At 50.5% G+C, this 16,720-nt stretch overlaps 1 protein-coding gene across 2 annotated transcripts in view; it reads right to left on the reverse strand.

Annotated features, from left to right (window-relative positions):
- Positions 1–225: 225 nt before the first annotated feature.
- NCAPG2 (non-SMC condensin II complex subunit G2) overlaps positions 226–16,720 on the reverse strand; it is a 59,806-nt gene continuing 43,311 nt past the window's right edge. For both annotated transcript variants that reach the window (XM_081285668.1, XM_081285667.1), the window contains exons 24-29: positions 14,950–15,137; positions 13,686–13,826; positions 11,086–11,189; positions 10,216–10,316; positions 8,538–8,637; positions 226–781 (exon numbers count right to left, since the gene is read on the reverse strand). In XM_081285668.1, coding sequence (XP_081141794.1) covers positions 730–781; positions 8,538–8,637; positions 10,216–10,316; positions 11,086–11,189; positions 13,686–13,826; positions 14,950–15,137 — 686 coding nt within the window. In that variant the 3' untranslated portion in view covers positions 226–729. The remainder of the gene's footprint in view (positions 782–8,537; positions 8,638–10,215; positions 10,317–11,085; positions 11,190–13,685; positions 13,827–14,949; positions 15,138–16,720) is intronic.

Below are 16,720 nucleotides of genomic sequence, written 5' to 3' on the forward strand. Positions count from 1 at the left end.
ACAAAGTAACTGAGCCACCACGAGGCACTTGTAGGTTCAAACAGGAACTCCCAGCCCACGCCACCCACGCGGCCCTTCCAGGAACACCACTCACCAAGGGAATTCCTTCCCCTGGAACTTCCTCTGCCCTCCACTGGGGAACTCGGGAACTCTGAGAGAACTCAATGGGAATTCAAAGGGAACTCCCAGAGAACTCAATGGGAACTCAAAGGGCCCATGTACAACTGAATACACAGCCTGTTTCAATCCAGCATCATCCAGTCACAGCAATTATACACAGCTTAACTTAATTATCATCATCTTAATGGCTCGCTGGCTTCACCTCTCAACCAGTCCTTCTGGTAAAATGCCAGCTGCCATTCCGACTTGGCTGTGGCTCTCCACAACTAATGTCTCCAAACAAAAGACAAAAATATGTGGTGAGTGCTTTATTATTCATGGTTTACAAGCTATATCATATATAAAAAAATCATTTTTAAAACAACCAGGTTTGCTGGAAAGTGTCCTTTTCCCCTTTGCACCATGAACTTTGGCACCATTAACACCTGAGTCCTTTGTATTAAACATACCCTTTGTGTAGGTCTTGGGCAAACCATAAGGACTTCTGAGGTCTCGGCTCACTCCCCAAGCCCCATCATCAATGTTAGAAACTTGGGGAAATGCCCACGCACTGTTTCACTTTCTGAGTCCTTCTCCCTACTGGACATGTCCAAACAGGTGGTGGCCTGGTCATGAGTTAAGAAGCTCCCCCAAGGTCCTCATTGACGATTCGTAGAGAAATCTGAAACACAAAGACTGACTCAGCTCCGGAAAAAAAAAAGGCCAGATTATCCAAGTGTACATTTCCAAAGGAACACAACCAGGGCGCACCTGAGGGTGCGTGCGGCAGGGCCATCGCAAGCGCAGGTCGGAGTCCTGCCCGGGCCAGCCCCACACAGCGAGCCCTGGCAACGGTGCCTGTGTGCACCCACTCAGGTCGGCCCTCGGAAGCTTCCTCAGGGCCTCCTCTCAGCCGCACCTCAGATCCACGGCACAGGGAGAAGCACACGAGGTTGTTCTGGCCCATTCTCCCCTGCTGCACAGAACAGAGGAGGCTCCGGCCCTGCTCTGCAGCGGGACAGTCCCTGCCAGCTCTGACGCCTCGAGGCCTCTGGGCACCTGGCCCCGCCTGTCCAGCCGGGGGGTGAGAACTCACTGCGCTTCCTCCCAGGCTCTGCTCCCACTCCTAAGAGCCTGTTTCCATCAAGACTCCTGCCTGAGGCTGGCACCTTGCCTCTGCTCCTACAACTGAGCGCACCCCTGCAAGCAGGAGGCTCAGCCCAGGGCTTCACCAGCTGGTACCTCCTGCACAGCTCTGCTGGGCACAAAGCCTGCCCTTCACCCCAGATAACACCGCAGCTACACTGAACCTCCTGAGTCTGCAGACGCTGTTTCCTGATCTTGTGCCCACCACTGAGATGATGCCCTTCTGCCTGATTCAGCCTTGCAGCCTGTCCAGCCATCTGACCAGGTGAAGCACAACGGCCACTTTGAATGTTCTCGAGGTCGTGCTACGAGCCAGGTGAGCTCTACTCTGAAGTGCTGGGCTCAGTCAGCACACACAGGTCACACCACCTTGCAGTCACACAAGGCTGCTGTGCACACACTTGCACCCGCAACTCAAGACAGATCCAGAGAGCTCTCTGCAGAGTCTGCCTGGAGCTCAATAAGTCTGTCCAGCCACTCAGAGGTACATGTGCTTTCTACACGGACCCACACAGAATTAAGGGAAGAAAACAGACTTGTCCAGGTCCTCTGTCCCTCAAGACCCCACCCCTCGGCACTGGGTCTTGTGTGCCAGGCAGCACCGAGACAACTGGCCTGGACCTCATGGAGAGGACCTCTGCAGTACGATGTGGCAGCAGCTCTGGCTGAGCTCCTGGGGCTGCTGTGGGCCTTTTGCTGGCCCACCACCAAATGAGGTGCCCCAAGCGGGGCCAGAAATGATGGGCACGGGGCCCAAGGATGCCACACACACAGGGCTGGGGGCCTGCCCCTGCAGGGATGCCAGGAGCCCAGCTCCTCAGGAGCGGGAGGACCTCACAGGACCCACCACTGCCCTAGGCGGTCTGGCTTCCTCCAGGTCTCCTGCCAAGCCCTGGGCCTGGGGAGAACAGTGCTCCAGCTCTGCCCCTCCTGCCAATCTGGAGCTGGAGCTGAGACAGAAGGGGCAGAGTCATAGCCACCCAGCATCTAGACTCCAATCCTGAAAACCCTGCCGTCTCCTCAGGGAGCACGAGCGCGCGAACCCTGAAGAGGAAGACCTGAGGCTGTCTTGGCAGACTGCCTACGCACCTCAGCATGGCTCCACTGGCCCACACCCATGCCAGCCACAAGGCTGGCACACTCCCTGGCCACTCAGGATGGGCAGGGCTCAGTGCAGAGGGTCCTGGGACCAAACTGGATGCCAGGCGGATGCTGGGAGCCCCACAGCAGGCCACCCCTTTGCTCTGCTGCTGCTTGAGGACTGGGTCAGTGCACTGTGAGGACCCAAGAAGCAATGACAACTGCGGAACAAGAGGAAGAGAACTTGGGGCTTACAGCTAAAGGGACAGCAGCAGAACCTTAGGCCACCAAGCCTGGTGGGCTGTGGATCTCCTTGTGCATAAGATGTGAGAACCGGGGTGGGGGGTGAGTTCACTGGGCTCTGAGCCTGTGAAGTGCAGGACCCAGGCTCAGCATCTGTGAAGTGGCCAAGGCAGCACCCTGTGGTCACCAAGGACCCATGCACTGAGCAAAGAGCAGGATGAAGGACATCACCACCCCTCAAGAGGGGCTGTGTGTAAGCGACAGGGGTGTGCTCTAAGGAAGCCACAGAAAGGCCCTGCCCAGGAGCACGTGGATGAGTGCTGAGACCGGAGAGCTTGACGGCTGCTCTCCTCCAGCCCTGCTCAGCCACTGCACCCCAGGCCACCCTCACTGCCCCCAGAGCAGACCCACGTGGCCCCCACTGTGCCAGCAGCACGACCTCGGCGCATGTCCTCGGTGGGAAGACTTGGGAGATAACCCAACCTTCAGAGAGGCTCACACGCCTGTAACCTCAAAGTACAAGGTGTTGTCTTCACACTAGTGATGGTTAAAATAGCTCCTTGGCACATACAAGTTCCTCCCCCTGAGGAGACGCATCCAACTTAGCTCTGCGCTGGGTGAGGCAGCGAAGGCACAGTAAGAAGCCGTTCTTCTTCAGCACCCCAACCAGCCAACCAATACCAACCCCGCTGGGAGGAAGGCTGATTCCTCAATTCTGAATCGAGGCCCACTGTATAGACACCCCCTGGAACAAGGGTTCCTGGAGCCTTGCAGATGGTAGCTGGCCAAGGTTCTCAGGTCCAACACTAAACCAGGTCATTCAGAAACACACTCTGAATGTGACATCTCAACTGCTTCCTCCCCTTGGATGAATGCTTTGCTTCAACCATTTTTTAGACTGATTTTCCTCAGCGCTGGCTCTGCTGGGTTGCTGCTGGCACAGGGGTGGGACCCAGCAATGCAGAGCACTGGCGCCCCACTACTGAGAGGGCTGCCCAGAGTGTGAGGCTTGGCGGGAACAGCTCACCGCACCACACGGGCAGCACACAGGCGGTCCACAGCCAGTTCTGCTCTCAGAGCTTCTAGCTCCTCAGGCCCTGCTCCTAAGAGACACTGGTGAAGGGCAATGAGGCTTTGCAGCAGAAGCCCAAGTCCACTTCCCCTCAGCAGTAAAAACATGTGACACCCAAAATGGTGTCCTCACTAATGGCATTTTAAAATAAAGATGAGTTGGGCTGGGGATGTGGCTCAAGCGGTAGCGCGCTCGCCTGGCATGCGTGCGGCCCGGGTTCCATCCTCAGCACCACATACCAACAAGGATGTTGTGTCCGCCGAGAAGTAAAAAATAAATATTAAAAATTCTCTCTCTCTCTCTCTCTCTCTCTCTCTCTCTCTCTCCTCTCTCACTCTCTCTTTAAAATAAATAAATAAATAAATAAAATAAAATAAAGATGAGTTAATACTCCTAGAGCTGTAATTGTGGTCGCCCTGTTGTGTGTCTGATACACACTTTTTATGCTGCACGTGTTTTCTGATGCACAAAAGCTCCAGCCATCTCAAAATAAGGTCTTCGAGAGTTCATGCTCAGAATCAGAGCACTCTGCAGAGGGCAGAAGGTGCTGCTGTTAAATCACCCCACAGAGCAGTGTGCTCAGGCTGCACCTGCCCTGGGTGACCCCATGGTGTGTAGAACAGAGGCTCTCAGCTGCGCCTGACCCTTAGTGATCCCATGATTCACAGAACAGCAGTTCTCAGACGGCATCCGCCCTGAGTGATCCCATTTTTTAAAGCTGTTGTTTGCCTTGAACTACTCCATTTTGAGTACCAGAGCCAAGTGTGATGACTCCATACCTGGTTTGTACAGTAAACAAGCAGTACCTGCCCAGCACCACCATCAGGCATAACTTAATAAATTTCATGTGCTAACTTATCAAACTAAATCCCGAGTACCTGGACATGTGGCCAACCCAACCTCACGAGATGCAGCCGCCTTACCTTAGGCCCATAAAAGGAAAAGCCTGCAAGACTGTCCACAGTGACACCCTGACCCTGTCACCTGGGACTAGTCATGAGTCTTGCCCAGGAAAATGGCCACAGGCATGAATCTCCCATGTCCAGTCCCACTGGGCTTCAGCAGAGAGCAGTTTTTCCTGCCCTTGAAGGTTATGCATGGCCCACTCAAGCTAACAGTGCCCTCCGTGGGGACCCTCTGCCTTGACGACTCTGCAGAACTGCTTGGCTAAGACCCTCACCTGACCACCCACAGTGGCTCTGTGACTCTGCCTTCAAGCCTCTGCCTGTGCTCCTGGCTCAGCATCCTGTGACCTTTTCTTCTCTCTCTTAGTCTATGTATGCCATCGTGTGAAGTCTCCTCTGTGACTTGAGAGTTAGAGATGTTAGAAGTGAAGGCTATAATAGAAGAACACGTCACCTGCTGGTGACCGTCAGCCGAGCATTCGGTGACCTGCCACTGCTCGGTGGTGCAGCCTGTGACGTGATGGTTCCCAGTGAATCCCGACATTGTGGAAAGACAGACACGTTGGGGGTGTGTGTTGATGGCATCACCACAGCATGATGGTGTGATGAACACACACTGTCCACATAGAAACCTTGAAAACTGAGGAGTGCAGAGAACAAATACTGAAAAGAAAAAAGCAAAAAAACCAGCGAAACATCTAAAAGCATGGGACAAGCAGTGAAGGTTCTACACATGCACAACAGGAGCCCCAAAAGGAAAAGCCGGTGGAAAGGAAACTGTGAAGCAATGACAACCGAGAGCTCCCACGTCAGTGTCAGACATCAGGCGCAGCCCAAGGAGCCCAGAGGCCACTGCACAGGACAAACACTAACATCACATGGGGGCAAACCATGTTCAACATCCAAAAAGTCAGAGAAAATCCTGAAAGACAGGGAAAATACCTCCTGTACTGAGAAGCAAAGCTCAGAATTTCACCTGATAAGCACAGTTAGAGGAGGAAGCCTTTACTTCAGAGAGCCACCCCCATGTCTAGGGCTGAGATGAGGCAGCACATCACGGTGGGTGTGCTGGAGGAAAGAAGCCGGAGGAAGCAGAGGGGGAGCTGCGCCCAACCAAGACAAAACAAATACCAAAGGCACAGACCACCTCCTCCAGCACCCCCACCTGTCCACAGTCACCACCCAATCAATCCCTGTCAGGGGACTGATGACCGATGAGGTCAGACTCACAGCCCACTCCTGCCATCACCCCTCTCAGCCCCAGGAAGGCAGCCAGCTGCCTATGGACTGAGACCTCTGAAGCTCTGAGCCCCCAGAAAAGACCTTCCTCCTCTAATTGTCAGGTCTTTTGGTCACAGCATTGAAAAAGCTGGCTAAACACAGTCTGATTTCAAAATGGGCTAAAGGTCTCAACAGACACTTTATCAAAGAAGTAATTCAGAGGGCAAATAAGTGAATGAAAAGTACAACACTGTGAGTTCAGAGAAATACACATTAAAACAAGATACCACTTCACACCTAATAAAACGTCCCCAATCTGGAGTGCTGGCCACACCAAATGCCAGCAAGGACGTGGAGCGGCAGGAACTGTCTTCCATGGTGGAGAAAATGCAAAGCGACAGTCCTGCTGGAGGACATGTGAACCACTGCTTATAGAACTGACCACACTCTGTGACCCAGCCACAGTCTCCCTTGGTCTGTACCCACAGAGTAAAAAACTTAGTCACACAAAACCTGCTTACAGCTGTGTTTGTGATTCCCACACCTGGAAGTAGCCCAGCTGTCTCAGCAGGCGTGGAGGACAGCCCCCTGTCCACGTGATGGGGCTAAGGGTAACCAGAGGACTGGCGAGGCGTTCCTTTCTGGGTGTGATTGGAAGAGTGTATCCAGAGGACCGCAGCTCCTAAACTGGTGTGTCCAGAAGTAAGAACCATGTGCCTGATGAACAGATGGACACATCTGCTCTTTCCTCTGGGGCTGACACCTTTCTCTTGACCTTCGATGTCAGCACTCTGGGTTCCGTAGTCTCCAAGCTCCCCCAGATTCTCTGGCCTTGGCAGTTACACTGTTACCCCCTAGTTCTCAGTCCTGTGGACTGGGCCTGAGCCACACGACTGACTTCCCTGGCTCTCCAGCTGGCACACAGCCTAGGGAGGGACTGCTGAGCCCTCGTAACGGTGGAACCAATCCCAAGATGCTGCTGTCCTCTTACACATCTAGGTATAAACTCTGCAGATTCAGAGGGAGGGAGGATCAACAGGTGGCACATACAGGAATTCAGGGCAGGGGAACCACTCTCTGTGCAGTCCTGCAGTGAAGGGTATAGTTCCTCTTACGTTTGTTCAAACTTCAGAAGGTTCAAAACCAAGAGCGAGCTCTAATGTGCACCACGGAGCTTGGGTGATAGTGATGTGTCTGACAAGTGTGCCCCAGGTATGGGTTGCCAATAGTGGGAAGGTGCATTATGTTGGGGGCATGGGCATATGGAAAACCACAGCACTTTCTCTTCCATCTTGCTATGGACCTCAACTTCGTTCAAAATTTTCTGGTGTTGTTGGGAATCAAATCCAGGGCCTCTGCCACAGAGCAATATCCCAGCCCTACAAAATTACGTCTTAGAATAAAACCCATTGATTCTAACAATACAAGAATTGTTATTAGCAGATTTACTAACAGCCAGCCCTCTGTGTCTGCGGGCTGCACATGCATACACACAAGCAACCACAGATTGAGAATATTTTTAAAACACTGGTCTTCACTGAATATGTGCACACTTTTTTCCTCATTGTTATTCCCCAAACCATGCAGTGTATCAACGATTCACACAGCGTGGACATGGCACGGGGCATTAGTGACCTAGAGATGATCACGGGGGCAGCAGGAGAGGCACGGATGACCCAGCAGTTTCTCCCCTTGAGTCCTGGAACAGCCCCTGAGGATACTGAGGACGTCGCCTCTCCCCTTGTTCCTGAAGTACCCATCTCTTCCCTTCCTCTGCTATCAGTGCAGTGGGGCTTCTTTTCACTGGGGTGGAAAAGGGACTCTAGGCTGTAGACAACAGAGGTGAGGCTCTAGGGACAGGACAGTCCTGGAGACGGAAGGAGACCCAACAAAGTGAGGCTGTGTGGCTCACAGCATGCTGCCATGAGCGAGTGACTCAAAGCCACCTTGCTCCTGGCATGTGGCAGTCTGCGTGGCTTCACTGGACTGACTGCACGCAGCATCACCCACACACCTGAATATCATGGCGTTAGCCTGTGATGTGTGTTCAGAGTAGAATGTCACATAAATACCATCTAAAACTGCTGACTGTCTAAGCCTTTAACAATTGAGAAAAGCAAAAAGATTTCTTAAAATCTGAAGTGAGTTTCAAAGAAACCAGGCCTTGCTACCACATTCTGAGAATTCCCAGTTGAGCCAACAGGGTCTCATTTCACTGACAGTGATTAAAACCAGGGTCCACGGGACAGAAATGGATCCCATGACCTCCAGGCAACTCAGTTCTCAAACATATTTGTAAGACCAATTTCTAGAAAGTGAGCATCCAGGTGATTGTGACTATGAAACAAGTCATGAAAGCTACTTTGGACGTCCACTTATAAATTCAGGGTTTTTGAAAGCCTTTCTCCAAAGGGAGCAGCCGACTTGGAGTGGAGTCTGTCACCCTGGTACGTGTAAAGCAAGGAGCCTCAGGAAGAGCAAGCAACACTGTCCTCCCAGAGAGGAGGGGAGCAGCTCCTCAGAGGCTCAGGAGGGGCCGTGCCACCCAGCATGGCGATTGCGAGAAGAGGCATGGTGCTCAGGAAATGCCCCGCTGCAGAGTGTGGCGAGCCAGCAAAAGCAACGTCTACCTGGAGACCTTCTGAGCTAACGCCCTTCTCTTTCCAGAGCAGAAAGTGCCAAGTGACCATTCTTCCCTGAGACACACAGAAGTGCCCCCCTCTTCCTCCACAGCTTCTGAGCTGCCGATCTTGAGCATGGCGCCCACTCACCTCTCTAGGCTGTCCTCTTCCAGGGTGATCTCCATGAAGGCCTTCAGCTTTCTGTGCACAGTGGCTGCAGTCTCCTTTACTTTGGAACTTCTGTGTTTACCTGTGACAAGAACATAGTGGGAGAGGGGAGGGAAACGCAGTGTCACCACAGAGGCACAGAATGCTCTGCACATGCAGCCACTCCCATGTGCCCTTCCAGCCCATCCACCCAGGGATGCTGTTAAGGTCCAGCGTGTACTCGTGGAAGCTAGGCTGTGGGTGGAGTCCCGGGGCTCTGACCCAACAGCCTTAAAGAAGCTCTCTGCCACATACCAAACAGAAGGGGCAATGGGCATATTTCAGAGCTCTCCCCCAGTTTCAGCATGGTGGACACTCAGCACCCCAGGCTCCATCCTCACAGCTCCTTGTGGGCGCTGCCCTTCATGCTGTGCATTTAAACTCAGGGGTCCCTTAGAGAAGCTCATGGACCTTCAATGTGGCACCTCCCTGGTGTTGTGGATTTTAACTCAGGGCAGAGGGTGGGGGGAGGTTCCTCTTAGACAAGTCTTTTCTGTGCCTAATCAAGTCCAACAAAGTTAAAAAATAGTACAATATTGGGCTGGGATTGTGGCTCAGCAGTAGAGAGCTCGCTTAGCATGGGCGGGACCCGGGTTCGATTCTCAGCACCACATAAAAAAATAAAGGCATTGTGTTGTGTCCATCTACAAAAGTAATAAAATAAAATAAAATAAAGAAAATTCTCTCTCTCTTTAAAAAAAAAAAAAAATGGTACATATGGAGCTTCCCTAATCTGGAAGTATATAATCTGAAAGACCCTTAAATCTAAAACTTTTTGACTCTTCTATGATAGTCTTCGAAAAGTTTCAGATTTTGAACCATTTTGAACTTTGACTTTTTTCAAATTAGAGATCCTCACCCAGGATAGTCTATGCAAATATTTAACAATCTGGAAAACTTCCAAATCCGAAAGACTGCTGGTACTCGGCATTTGGGATAAAGGTAGTCTACCTGTATTATAAATCTATAGACACACATCACATTCAGGCTCTTGGGGACAGCCTGTTTCAACAGAAGACTTCTCCACCTACAGCAAACTAAATTTAAAAAGCTCTGCCAACAGCTGAGATGCTGAAAGGTAGGCCACCCCAGTGATGGTGCTGTGACTGTAGGTCGCAGGCAGCTTACTGCTGCCAATTACTCTTCCACGGCTGTTTCTACTTGTTGGGATATGAAAGAGGCAGAGTACCGACATGAACATCATTAACAAATTACATTTTTCATTTCTGGGGGGAGCAGATTGGGAGGCGGGCAGTCTTGCTATATTGCCTATATACTCTTACTCAAACTCTTAGTATTGAGTAATCATCCTGTGTCAGCCCCACAAGCAGCTGAGACCACAAGCCCGTGCCACCATGCCCAGCCAGCACATCAAGAGAAATTCAATTCTAAGGCAGAAAGGAATGCTGGAAGGCACCCAATGTGCAAGGTGGAAGGTGGAAGGTGGACAGGAACTATAGTGCAGAAGGGACCACAAGCTCCTGCACAGGCAGGCAGGCTGGCTACGAGGTCAGGCCCGCCTAATGGGGAGCCAGCAAGGAGCAGAGCGCCCAAGCATACCTGCCAATGGCTCAGGCACACCCAGCAGTGTTCCCGATGGAGGAGAGAAAAGGTAACCCACCTTTGTTGATCACCAAAATAAGATGCAGAACAGCTGTGAGGCACACAATGCCTTCAATGTCTCCAGAAATCACACACGCCTTCAACTCGTCCAGAAATGACCTGTAAAATTAACAAGCATCTCGCTTACTCGACAGGACGTGCTGATAACTGCCAGAACAATAAACAGGAGGTTCATCAGTAACCACACCACCTTTTGCAAGGTGGGAAACTAGCTGAGCTCTTCCCATACACTGTACTGAGTGCACCATGACATGCAGGTCAGGCATTGAAACCAGGTGTCCTTGCTGGAGAGAGCACAGCACTGGCGGATTAAGAGAGTCTACACCCACCACCACATGACTCAAAGCTGCTGAAAAAGGTGCTCTGGGTTTTCAGGGCATTCAGGGCACGCACCTGCCATGAGGGCCTAAGGTGTCTGCCATCTATAGAACCATTCCCTCTGCACCGCCAGTGCTCTGTGCCACTCAGACCCCAAGTTTTCAGCCGTGGATTCCCCACATGGGCTGGGGAAAAGGGTCATAGCTACACATGGACAAAAGCTACCCTGACGTTTAACCCAGTAAGGCGTCTGAAAGCACGTGTGCAGGGAGCTGTACTAGATGACCTCATGTTTCCTCCTCAACTAAATGCTACTTATGCTCGTATGACAAGACAAAGGAGGTGAACATGCGGTACAGGAGAATAGGGGTTTTCTTTATGTAAGTTTCTTGTAAACATTTTTGATCACTGAAATGGGGGGAAAAATCCATGGAAAGTTTTCGTTGCAGAAGAAAATGCACCTTTCCAAATGTAAGAGTGATGGGAAGAACAGGAGCTGTCAGAGGAGGCACAGCCAGGCAAGCCTCAGACCCGCAGAGAGGACAGTTACCTGACCACGTCCAGAGACTTTATTACTATTCCTATCAGGCATCTTGAAAACGGAGGAAGGTCAGAAAGGCACTCTGGTGGAGTGAGCTCTTCCAAATCAGAAATCTAGAAAAAGTTTCAAGTCAGTAGGTTATAAACTGAGGCTGGGGTGAGACTTATTTCACATTTCTCTGAGCTTTCCGCTACACCTGAGAAAGCACTCCAGAAACTCAAAAGAATGACTTTCAGTAACTATCGAAATGTCCACAATAAATATGAACAATCCATTATTGTGCATCAGGGAGTCTTAGTGAGACAGAGATAGAAAAAAAGAAAAAAGGTCTTTTGTGCTGGATGCGGTGGCACATGCCTATAATCCCAGCACTGAGAGGGAGGCTGAGCAGGAGGATCATGAGTTCAAAGACAGGCTCGGCAATTTAGCAAGGCCCTAAAAAACTTAGCACAAGATCCTGTCTCTAAATAAAACTTATAAAAAAGGGCTGGGGATATGACTCAGTGGTTAAGCCCATATGGGTTCAATCCCTGTATAAAAAAAAAAAAAAAAAGTCTTTTGTTTTGGGGTCATATGCTATGAATATTGTGTATTTATGCGAAGTCTTAACTCCCTCCTTTTCAGAGCAGATCAGGCTCTCCCCTGGCCTGCTCCATTTCCTGGTGAGTCTGTGTTGTGCCAGGCGGGGCAGGCTCTGCCTAGTCAAAGGAAAAGCATGCTCCACAGCCTGCAGGGCAGAGTCCTTCAACAGCGCTCTCGATAACCAAGGCCTTTACCATCAGCCACGAGGTTACACAGGTGCTTCCCTGGTGAATGAAAACCACCTGCACACAGCTCTAGGGAAGGCTATATCCCAAACTGCTCTGCAGGGCTCGAATATTAATCTGGATGGTGAAGTCAGCCACTGTGATATGTGTAACGATACTATTTATCATTAGAATGCTTTACATCTTGAGCTGTGTTGCAAGGGCTTTTCTGATACTGTTAGACAAAAGATTGTTAATTATGGGTCAAGATTCTTAGCCCATATAGAAGTACAAATAGGACCACAGCAGGAGGGTGGAAGGGTTCTACTGGTAAGAGCACTGCTAAATCCCCAGCAGGGACCTGGCACGGGTGGCTGTGGAAGGCAGACCCTGATGACTGCACCTTGCATATGGAAACGTTTAGAGAAATCACTCAAAAGTACACAAAGAATAATGTGAAGTCAACAGAGAAGATACTAGAGTAGCAACACCTGATTCATCAAAAAAGAGCAAGGAAAGAAAATCTGAGAAAGTCATAGGGCAGATGGGACCAGAGGGAACAAATGGTGAGACGATCAGCTTAATCCCAGTGTGTGCCCAGTAAGGAAGCCCCCAAGCACAAAGGGAGGGGGACAGCTGAGTGGAGCACGGCCAGCACTTTCAGCTGGGCCTGCTCAGCTGCACTGCTGGAGCCTGCAGAGCAGGCGCAGGGCCAGCTTTCCCAAGGTCAGCAGCAGGCACACTCTTGGCCTCATCTTCCTGTCACTCAGGCAGACGACCTCCTGTCCCACTGTAAGGAGGCCCTCATTCTATTTCATGCTTTAGAATTTAGGGAACACCTTAGGCAGTTTATATTCTCACTGTCACACACTGCACAAGACCTTCCAGCCACCCAGGGACTGCACCATGCCAATGTCCCCTCAGACTGTGCCATCTGGCACACGCACGGTGGAGCTCTAGAGCGCATCCCCACTGGCAGGCAGACTCCAGGAAGTGGTACGGAGTCGCCCAACAGGGGTCACTGTGTGTCCTCATGGTTAAGTGGCACGTGTGTGTAAACCCAACTCTCTCAGTAGGAATCCCGTCAGAGCCCACCTTTCTGGGCTGAGACCCTGCTGTTAACTCCCATGTCCTCTTACATCACTACCCACCTCCTCGTGGTCTCTTTGTCAACTGCCACCCTGATTACATAGCTCTTCAACCAAATCGGCTAATAATTTTTGTATTAATGATAATCACCTTCTATTCATCCACAGCTACTATGAGGAAAATAAGATAGTCTGTAGGAATGGATTATCAATTTATCCTATCAGAAATTCAAATTTCCTATGCTTAGAAATTAAAACAAAAATGGTTAATAATACAGCAGGTAGAGACACAAGCTGTTCTATACAAACACAGCCCAGTCCTCCTGCATTCTGCTTACCCTCGACTATCCAGGCTTTAGGAAAGAATGTTTTTTGTTTTGTTTTGTTTTGTATTTTTATTACTGGGGATTGAACTCAGGGGCACTCGACCACTGAGCCACATCCTGAGCCCTATTTTGGATTTTATTTAGAGACAGGTTCTCACTGAGTTGCTTAAGGCCTCACTTTTTGCTGAGTCTGGCTGTGAGCTTGCAATCTTCCTGCCTCAGCCTCCTGAGCCGCTGGAATTAAGAAGCATGTGTCACCCCACCTGGCTAGGAAAGAATCTTAACAGAGATGGACCCATTCGGACCTCTAAGGTGTGACCAGCAGATGTGTTCAAGGTGAGCCAGTCCATAAAGGCTGTGTTTGAAAACTCAAAACTGTGCTGCTGGTAGAAGCAGCGTTGTGGACAGTCAAGAAGAGGCACCACCGTTTCAGGATCCAAATACTTTACCTTCCGCAGCCGGTGACTCATCTCAACCACAGGCGCAGCAATCAGAGTGGAGAGCACACCGCGGTGGACAGGAGTGTCCTGGTGCCAGGACTGCACGGTGGTTATGAATGCATGAAGAGGGATCTGGACAGAGTAAAGGAGCTGCAAGGAGACAGAGGCTGTCCTCAGTGGAGCTGCAACCAAGGTTACCTAGGACAGGCAGACCCTGAAATGAGGATTCCCACTGTCCACCCATGGTGCCAGCGCCAGGAAGCTTGCTTCCCTGCCGTCAGAGCCCACCGGGCACCCTTCTGTGGCTGACTCGAGGCTCAAAGCATCACAGCAAAACAGACGTGACCAAAGCCCACTGGAAACCACCATTTGACATTCCCTCACCAAGAGCAAACGAAAACTTTTGAAGACAGACGAGTCAACAGTAGTCAGAGAAAGAGGGAGGGAGGGAGGAGGAAAGAAGAAAGAACCATAGGGAGAAACATCGATGACATTAAAATAAGACGTCAACTCTAAGACAATGTGTTCTGAATGAGGCCACTCAACCAACGTCAAGAGTTGACAGGAACACGAGGTCTTGGCATAAATTACTTTACACAAACAGATCACAGACACCAAGACACAAACATTTGAAATGAATTCAAGTACAATAGAATAGGAAAAATATGGCAAACAATCTTTAGTTTTACCCATCAGCTAAGGATAGAATAAAATTGAAATCTTTAGTATTTTAAGAATGGTTAAATAGAAAAAGAATGGCTCTCCATTAACAACACGAACTTGTCCAGGAACCGGCACTGCATTATCTTTAGGAGTAAAACAAATATGGTATATGGGTTTTGTATGAGTTCCTTCCTCAATAATCCCGCATCACTTCAATTAATGCAAATTTCTTCCAGGCAAGGTGTCTACTCATTCTACACATAATCAAAAATTAGCATTTTTCAAAAGCCTATTCTAATCCCCTCAACAGGCACAACTACAATGCCCCAATTAAAAAAAAATGTGTCGGGGTGGGGGTAGTCTATTCTATCTGGATATTTCTAGCAGCAACCGTTGCTGGGAGGCTGGGGGCGATCTGTTCTGCTTCCTGCTAGAGCCCTCGGTGGAGAGTGTCTGAGTGGGCCCTGCAGCACAGACACTGGCCCAGCCCTGCAGCAGATGCATGGGTGAGGGCTGGGCCCCCATACCTGCCACTGGGTCTCCACAAGCCCAGCCCAGGGACCCAAGAACACCTCACCCACAGCACAGCCCACCACGAGGGTGCCAGTACCTGGAGGCCTTCTTCTGGTTGCTCCCTGAAGCTCCGTGCAATAGATTCCAGCATTTTCTGAAACACTTTCTGGACTGTATCATACAACACTGTAATGACCTCATCTGGATGTGGTTTCTGAATCCAGGAACTTCCTGTCACCTCTTTCAGAATGCCAAGAAGCAGTGAGCCATAAAAAAATCCCTTCTCTGGAAAGAGAAGAAGAAGAATCAGTTACATGATACACAAGCCCGATGAAATCTCTTAACATGCGTATCTGAAGGTAGATCAAAGGAGCATATAACTCCATGTTGATCAGAGTAATCTAAATTCTTAACCTAAACTTAAATAGAAAAGCTTTGTCTGATTTAGGTGTGAAACCCAATGCCCTCAGCCACTGAGCTGTGTGAACACAGGGCAACGTGGCAGTGAGGCTCCTCCCACACCCCGTGACTTCTCCCAGCTAAGAGTGAAGTCCACATTCAGCTTCAACAAGCACCCCACAGCGATGGTTCTGTGGTTAACACCCGGCAGTAGCATATTTATTCTCTTTCTTTTCCAGGTTTCTCCTCACTGGGCTGCATTAATTTGGTAAAATTTACTCCTGTGTAAACCTGATTATATTATACCATCCATCCTTGAAACCCTGAATTTTCATCTTTGTTTTGTACACTGAACTATAAAAGCAGAGCCAGCTCCTGTGAGCTTTGTGGGTGAATGTGACACACCATCCAGATGCAGGCTGGGCCTCATCTGTGTGGACACAAGGCCATGTTGGAAGGTGCTGTCCTAGAGTCCACCCCGTACTTAAAAATATACCCCATTAGGAAGCATAGGAACTGTGAGCGCAGGCAGTTAGCTAGAGGTGAGCAGGAGGGTCGGACACGGCAACTGACCCGGAGGCAGCAGTCTTACTGCACCTTCCATAAAGGGGTCATAGGCTTATGGGGACATCATGCTCCCAAGGCCACATGTGTGCCAACAAGCAGCTGAGGGTCAGCTGATACTTGTGTGACTTTGTGCTGGTGGTGCTAGGCCAGAAAGGGCAAAATGACCCAAGTCATGCCGTCAATTGTACACAACACTGGCACTTGACTCGACCCACAAGGGCAGCAGCTATACTAAGTGCTGGGCTGGGAAGCCTGGCTACCTGGCTCTTCAGGGCTTTCCATCCCCTCCAGCCCCACCCTGCAACCTCACCCAAAGACCAGAGCCTCATCATTCGGTGCATCTCACTTTCCCTTACCTTTCCACTCCCTTGCAATGACCTGCTCTAGACACCATCTCTACCTTGCTGTACCTGCGTTTCTGTGCCCAGGGAACAGTCCTAACCCTAGGCAATCTTAGACATCACCCTGTTGACCCTCAACTTCCAGTAACAAAACTTCTCCTGTGAGACCAGCAAGGAGACAAGGACACGGGCCTGCAAGCACCATAAGCAGCACGACAGAGCAGAGGCATGGGAAGTTCTGCCTCAGACCTCCGGATCCACCTGCGGAAAGGAGATCTGGTGCCACCTCCAGGCCTGAGGTTCACAGCTCAGCCAGGATCAGCAGCAGATGTGGATCTCTAAGCCCACAGCAGAGATCTTCAAGGAGCTGCACTCAGATGCAAAGAAGGTGCAAGGACACACTCCTCACAGCTCCTAGTGTGGAAATGCCCTCAGTGGGGCAGGTGAAGGGGCACTGTGCTCTGCAGACAACAGGCCCACAAACCAGAGGACCTGTCCTCTGACATCCCCCTCTGCCTGGGTCGTCGCTGTGATGCCGGCAAAAACATCCAGAAACTCTAA

Source organism: Spermophilus citellus (assembly GCF_964194105.1).
Source record: "Spermophilus citellus genome assembly, chromosome: 3".
NCBI classification, from domain to species: domain Eukaryota; kingdom Metazoa; phylum Chordata; class Mammalia; order Rodentia; family Sciuridae; genus Spermophilus; species Spermophilus citellus.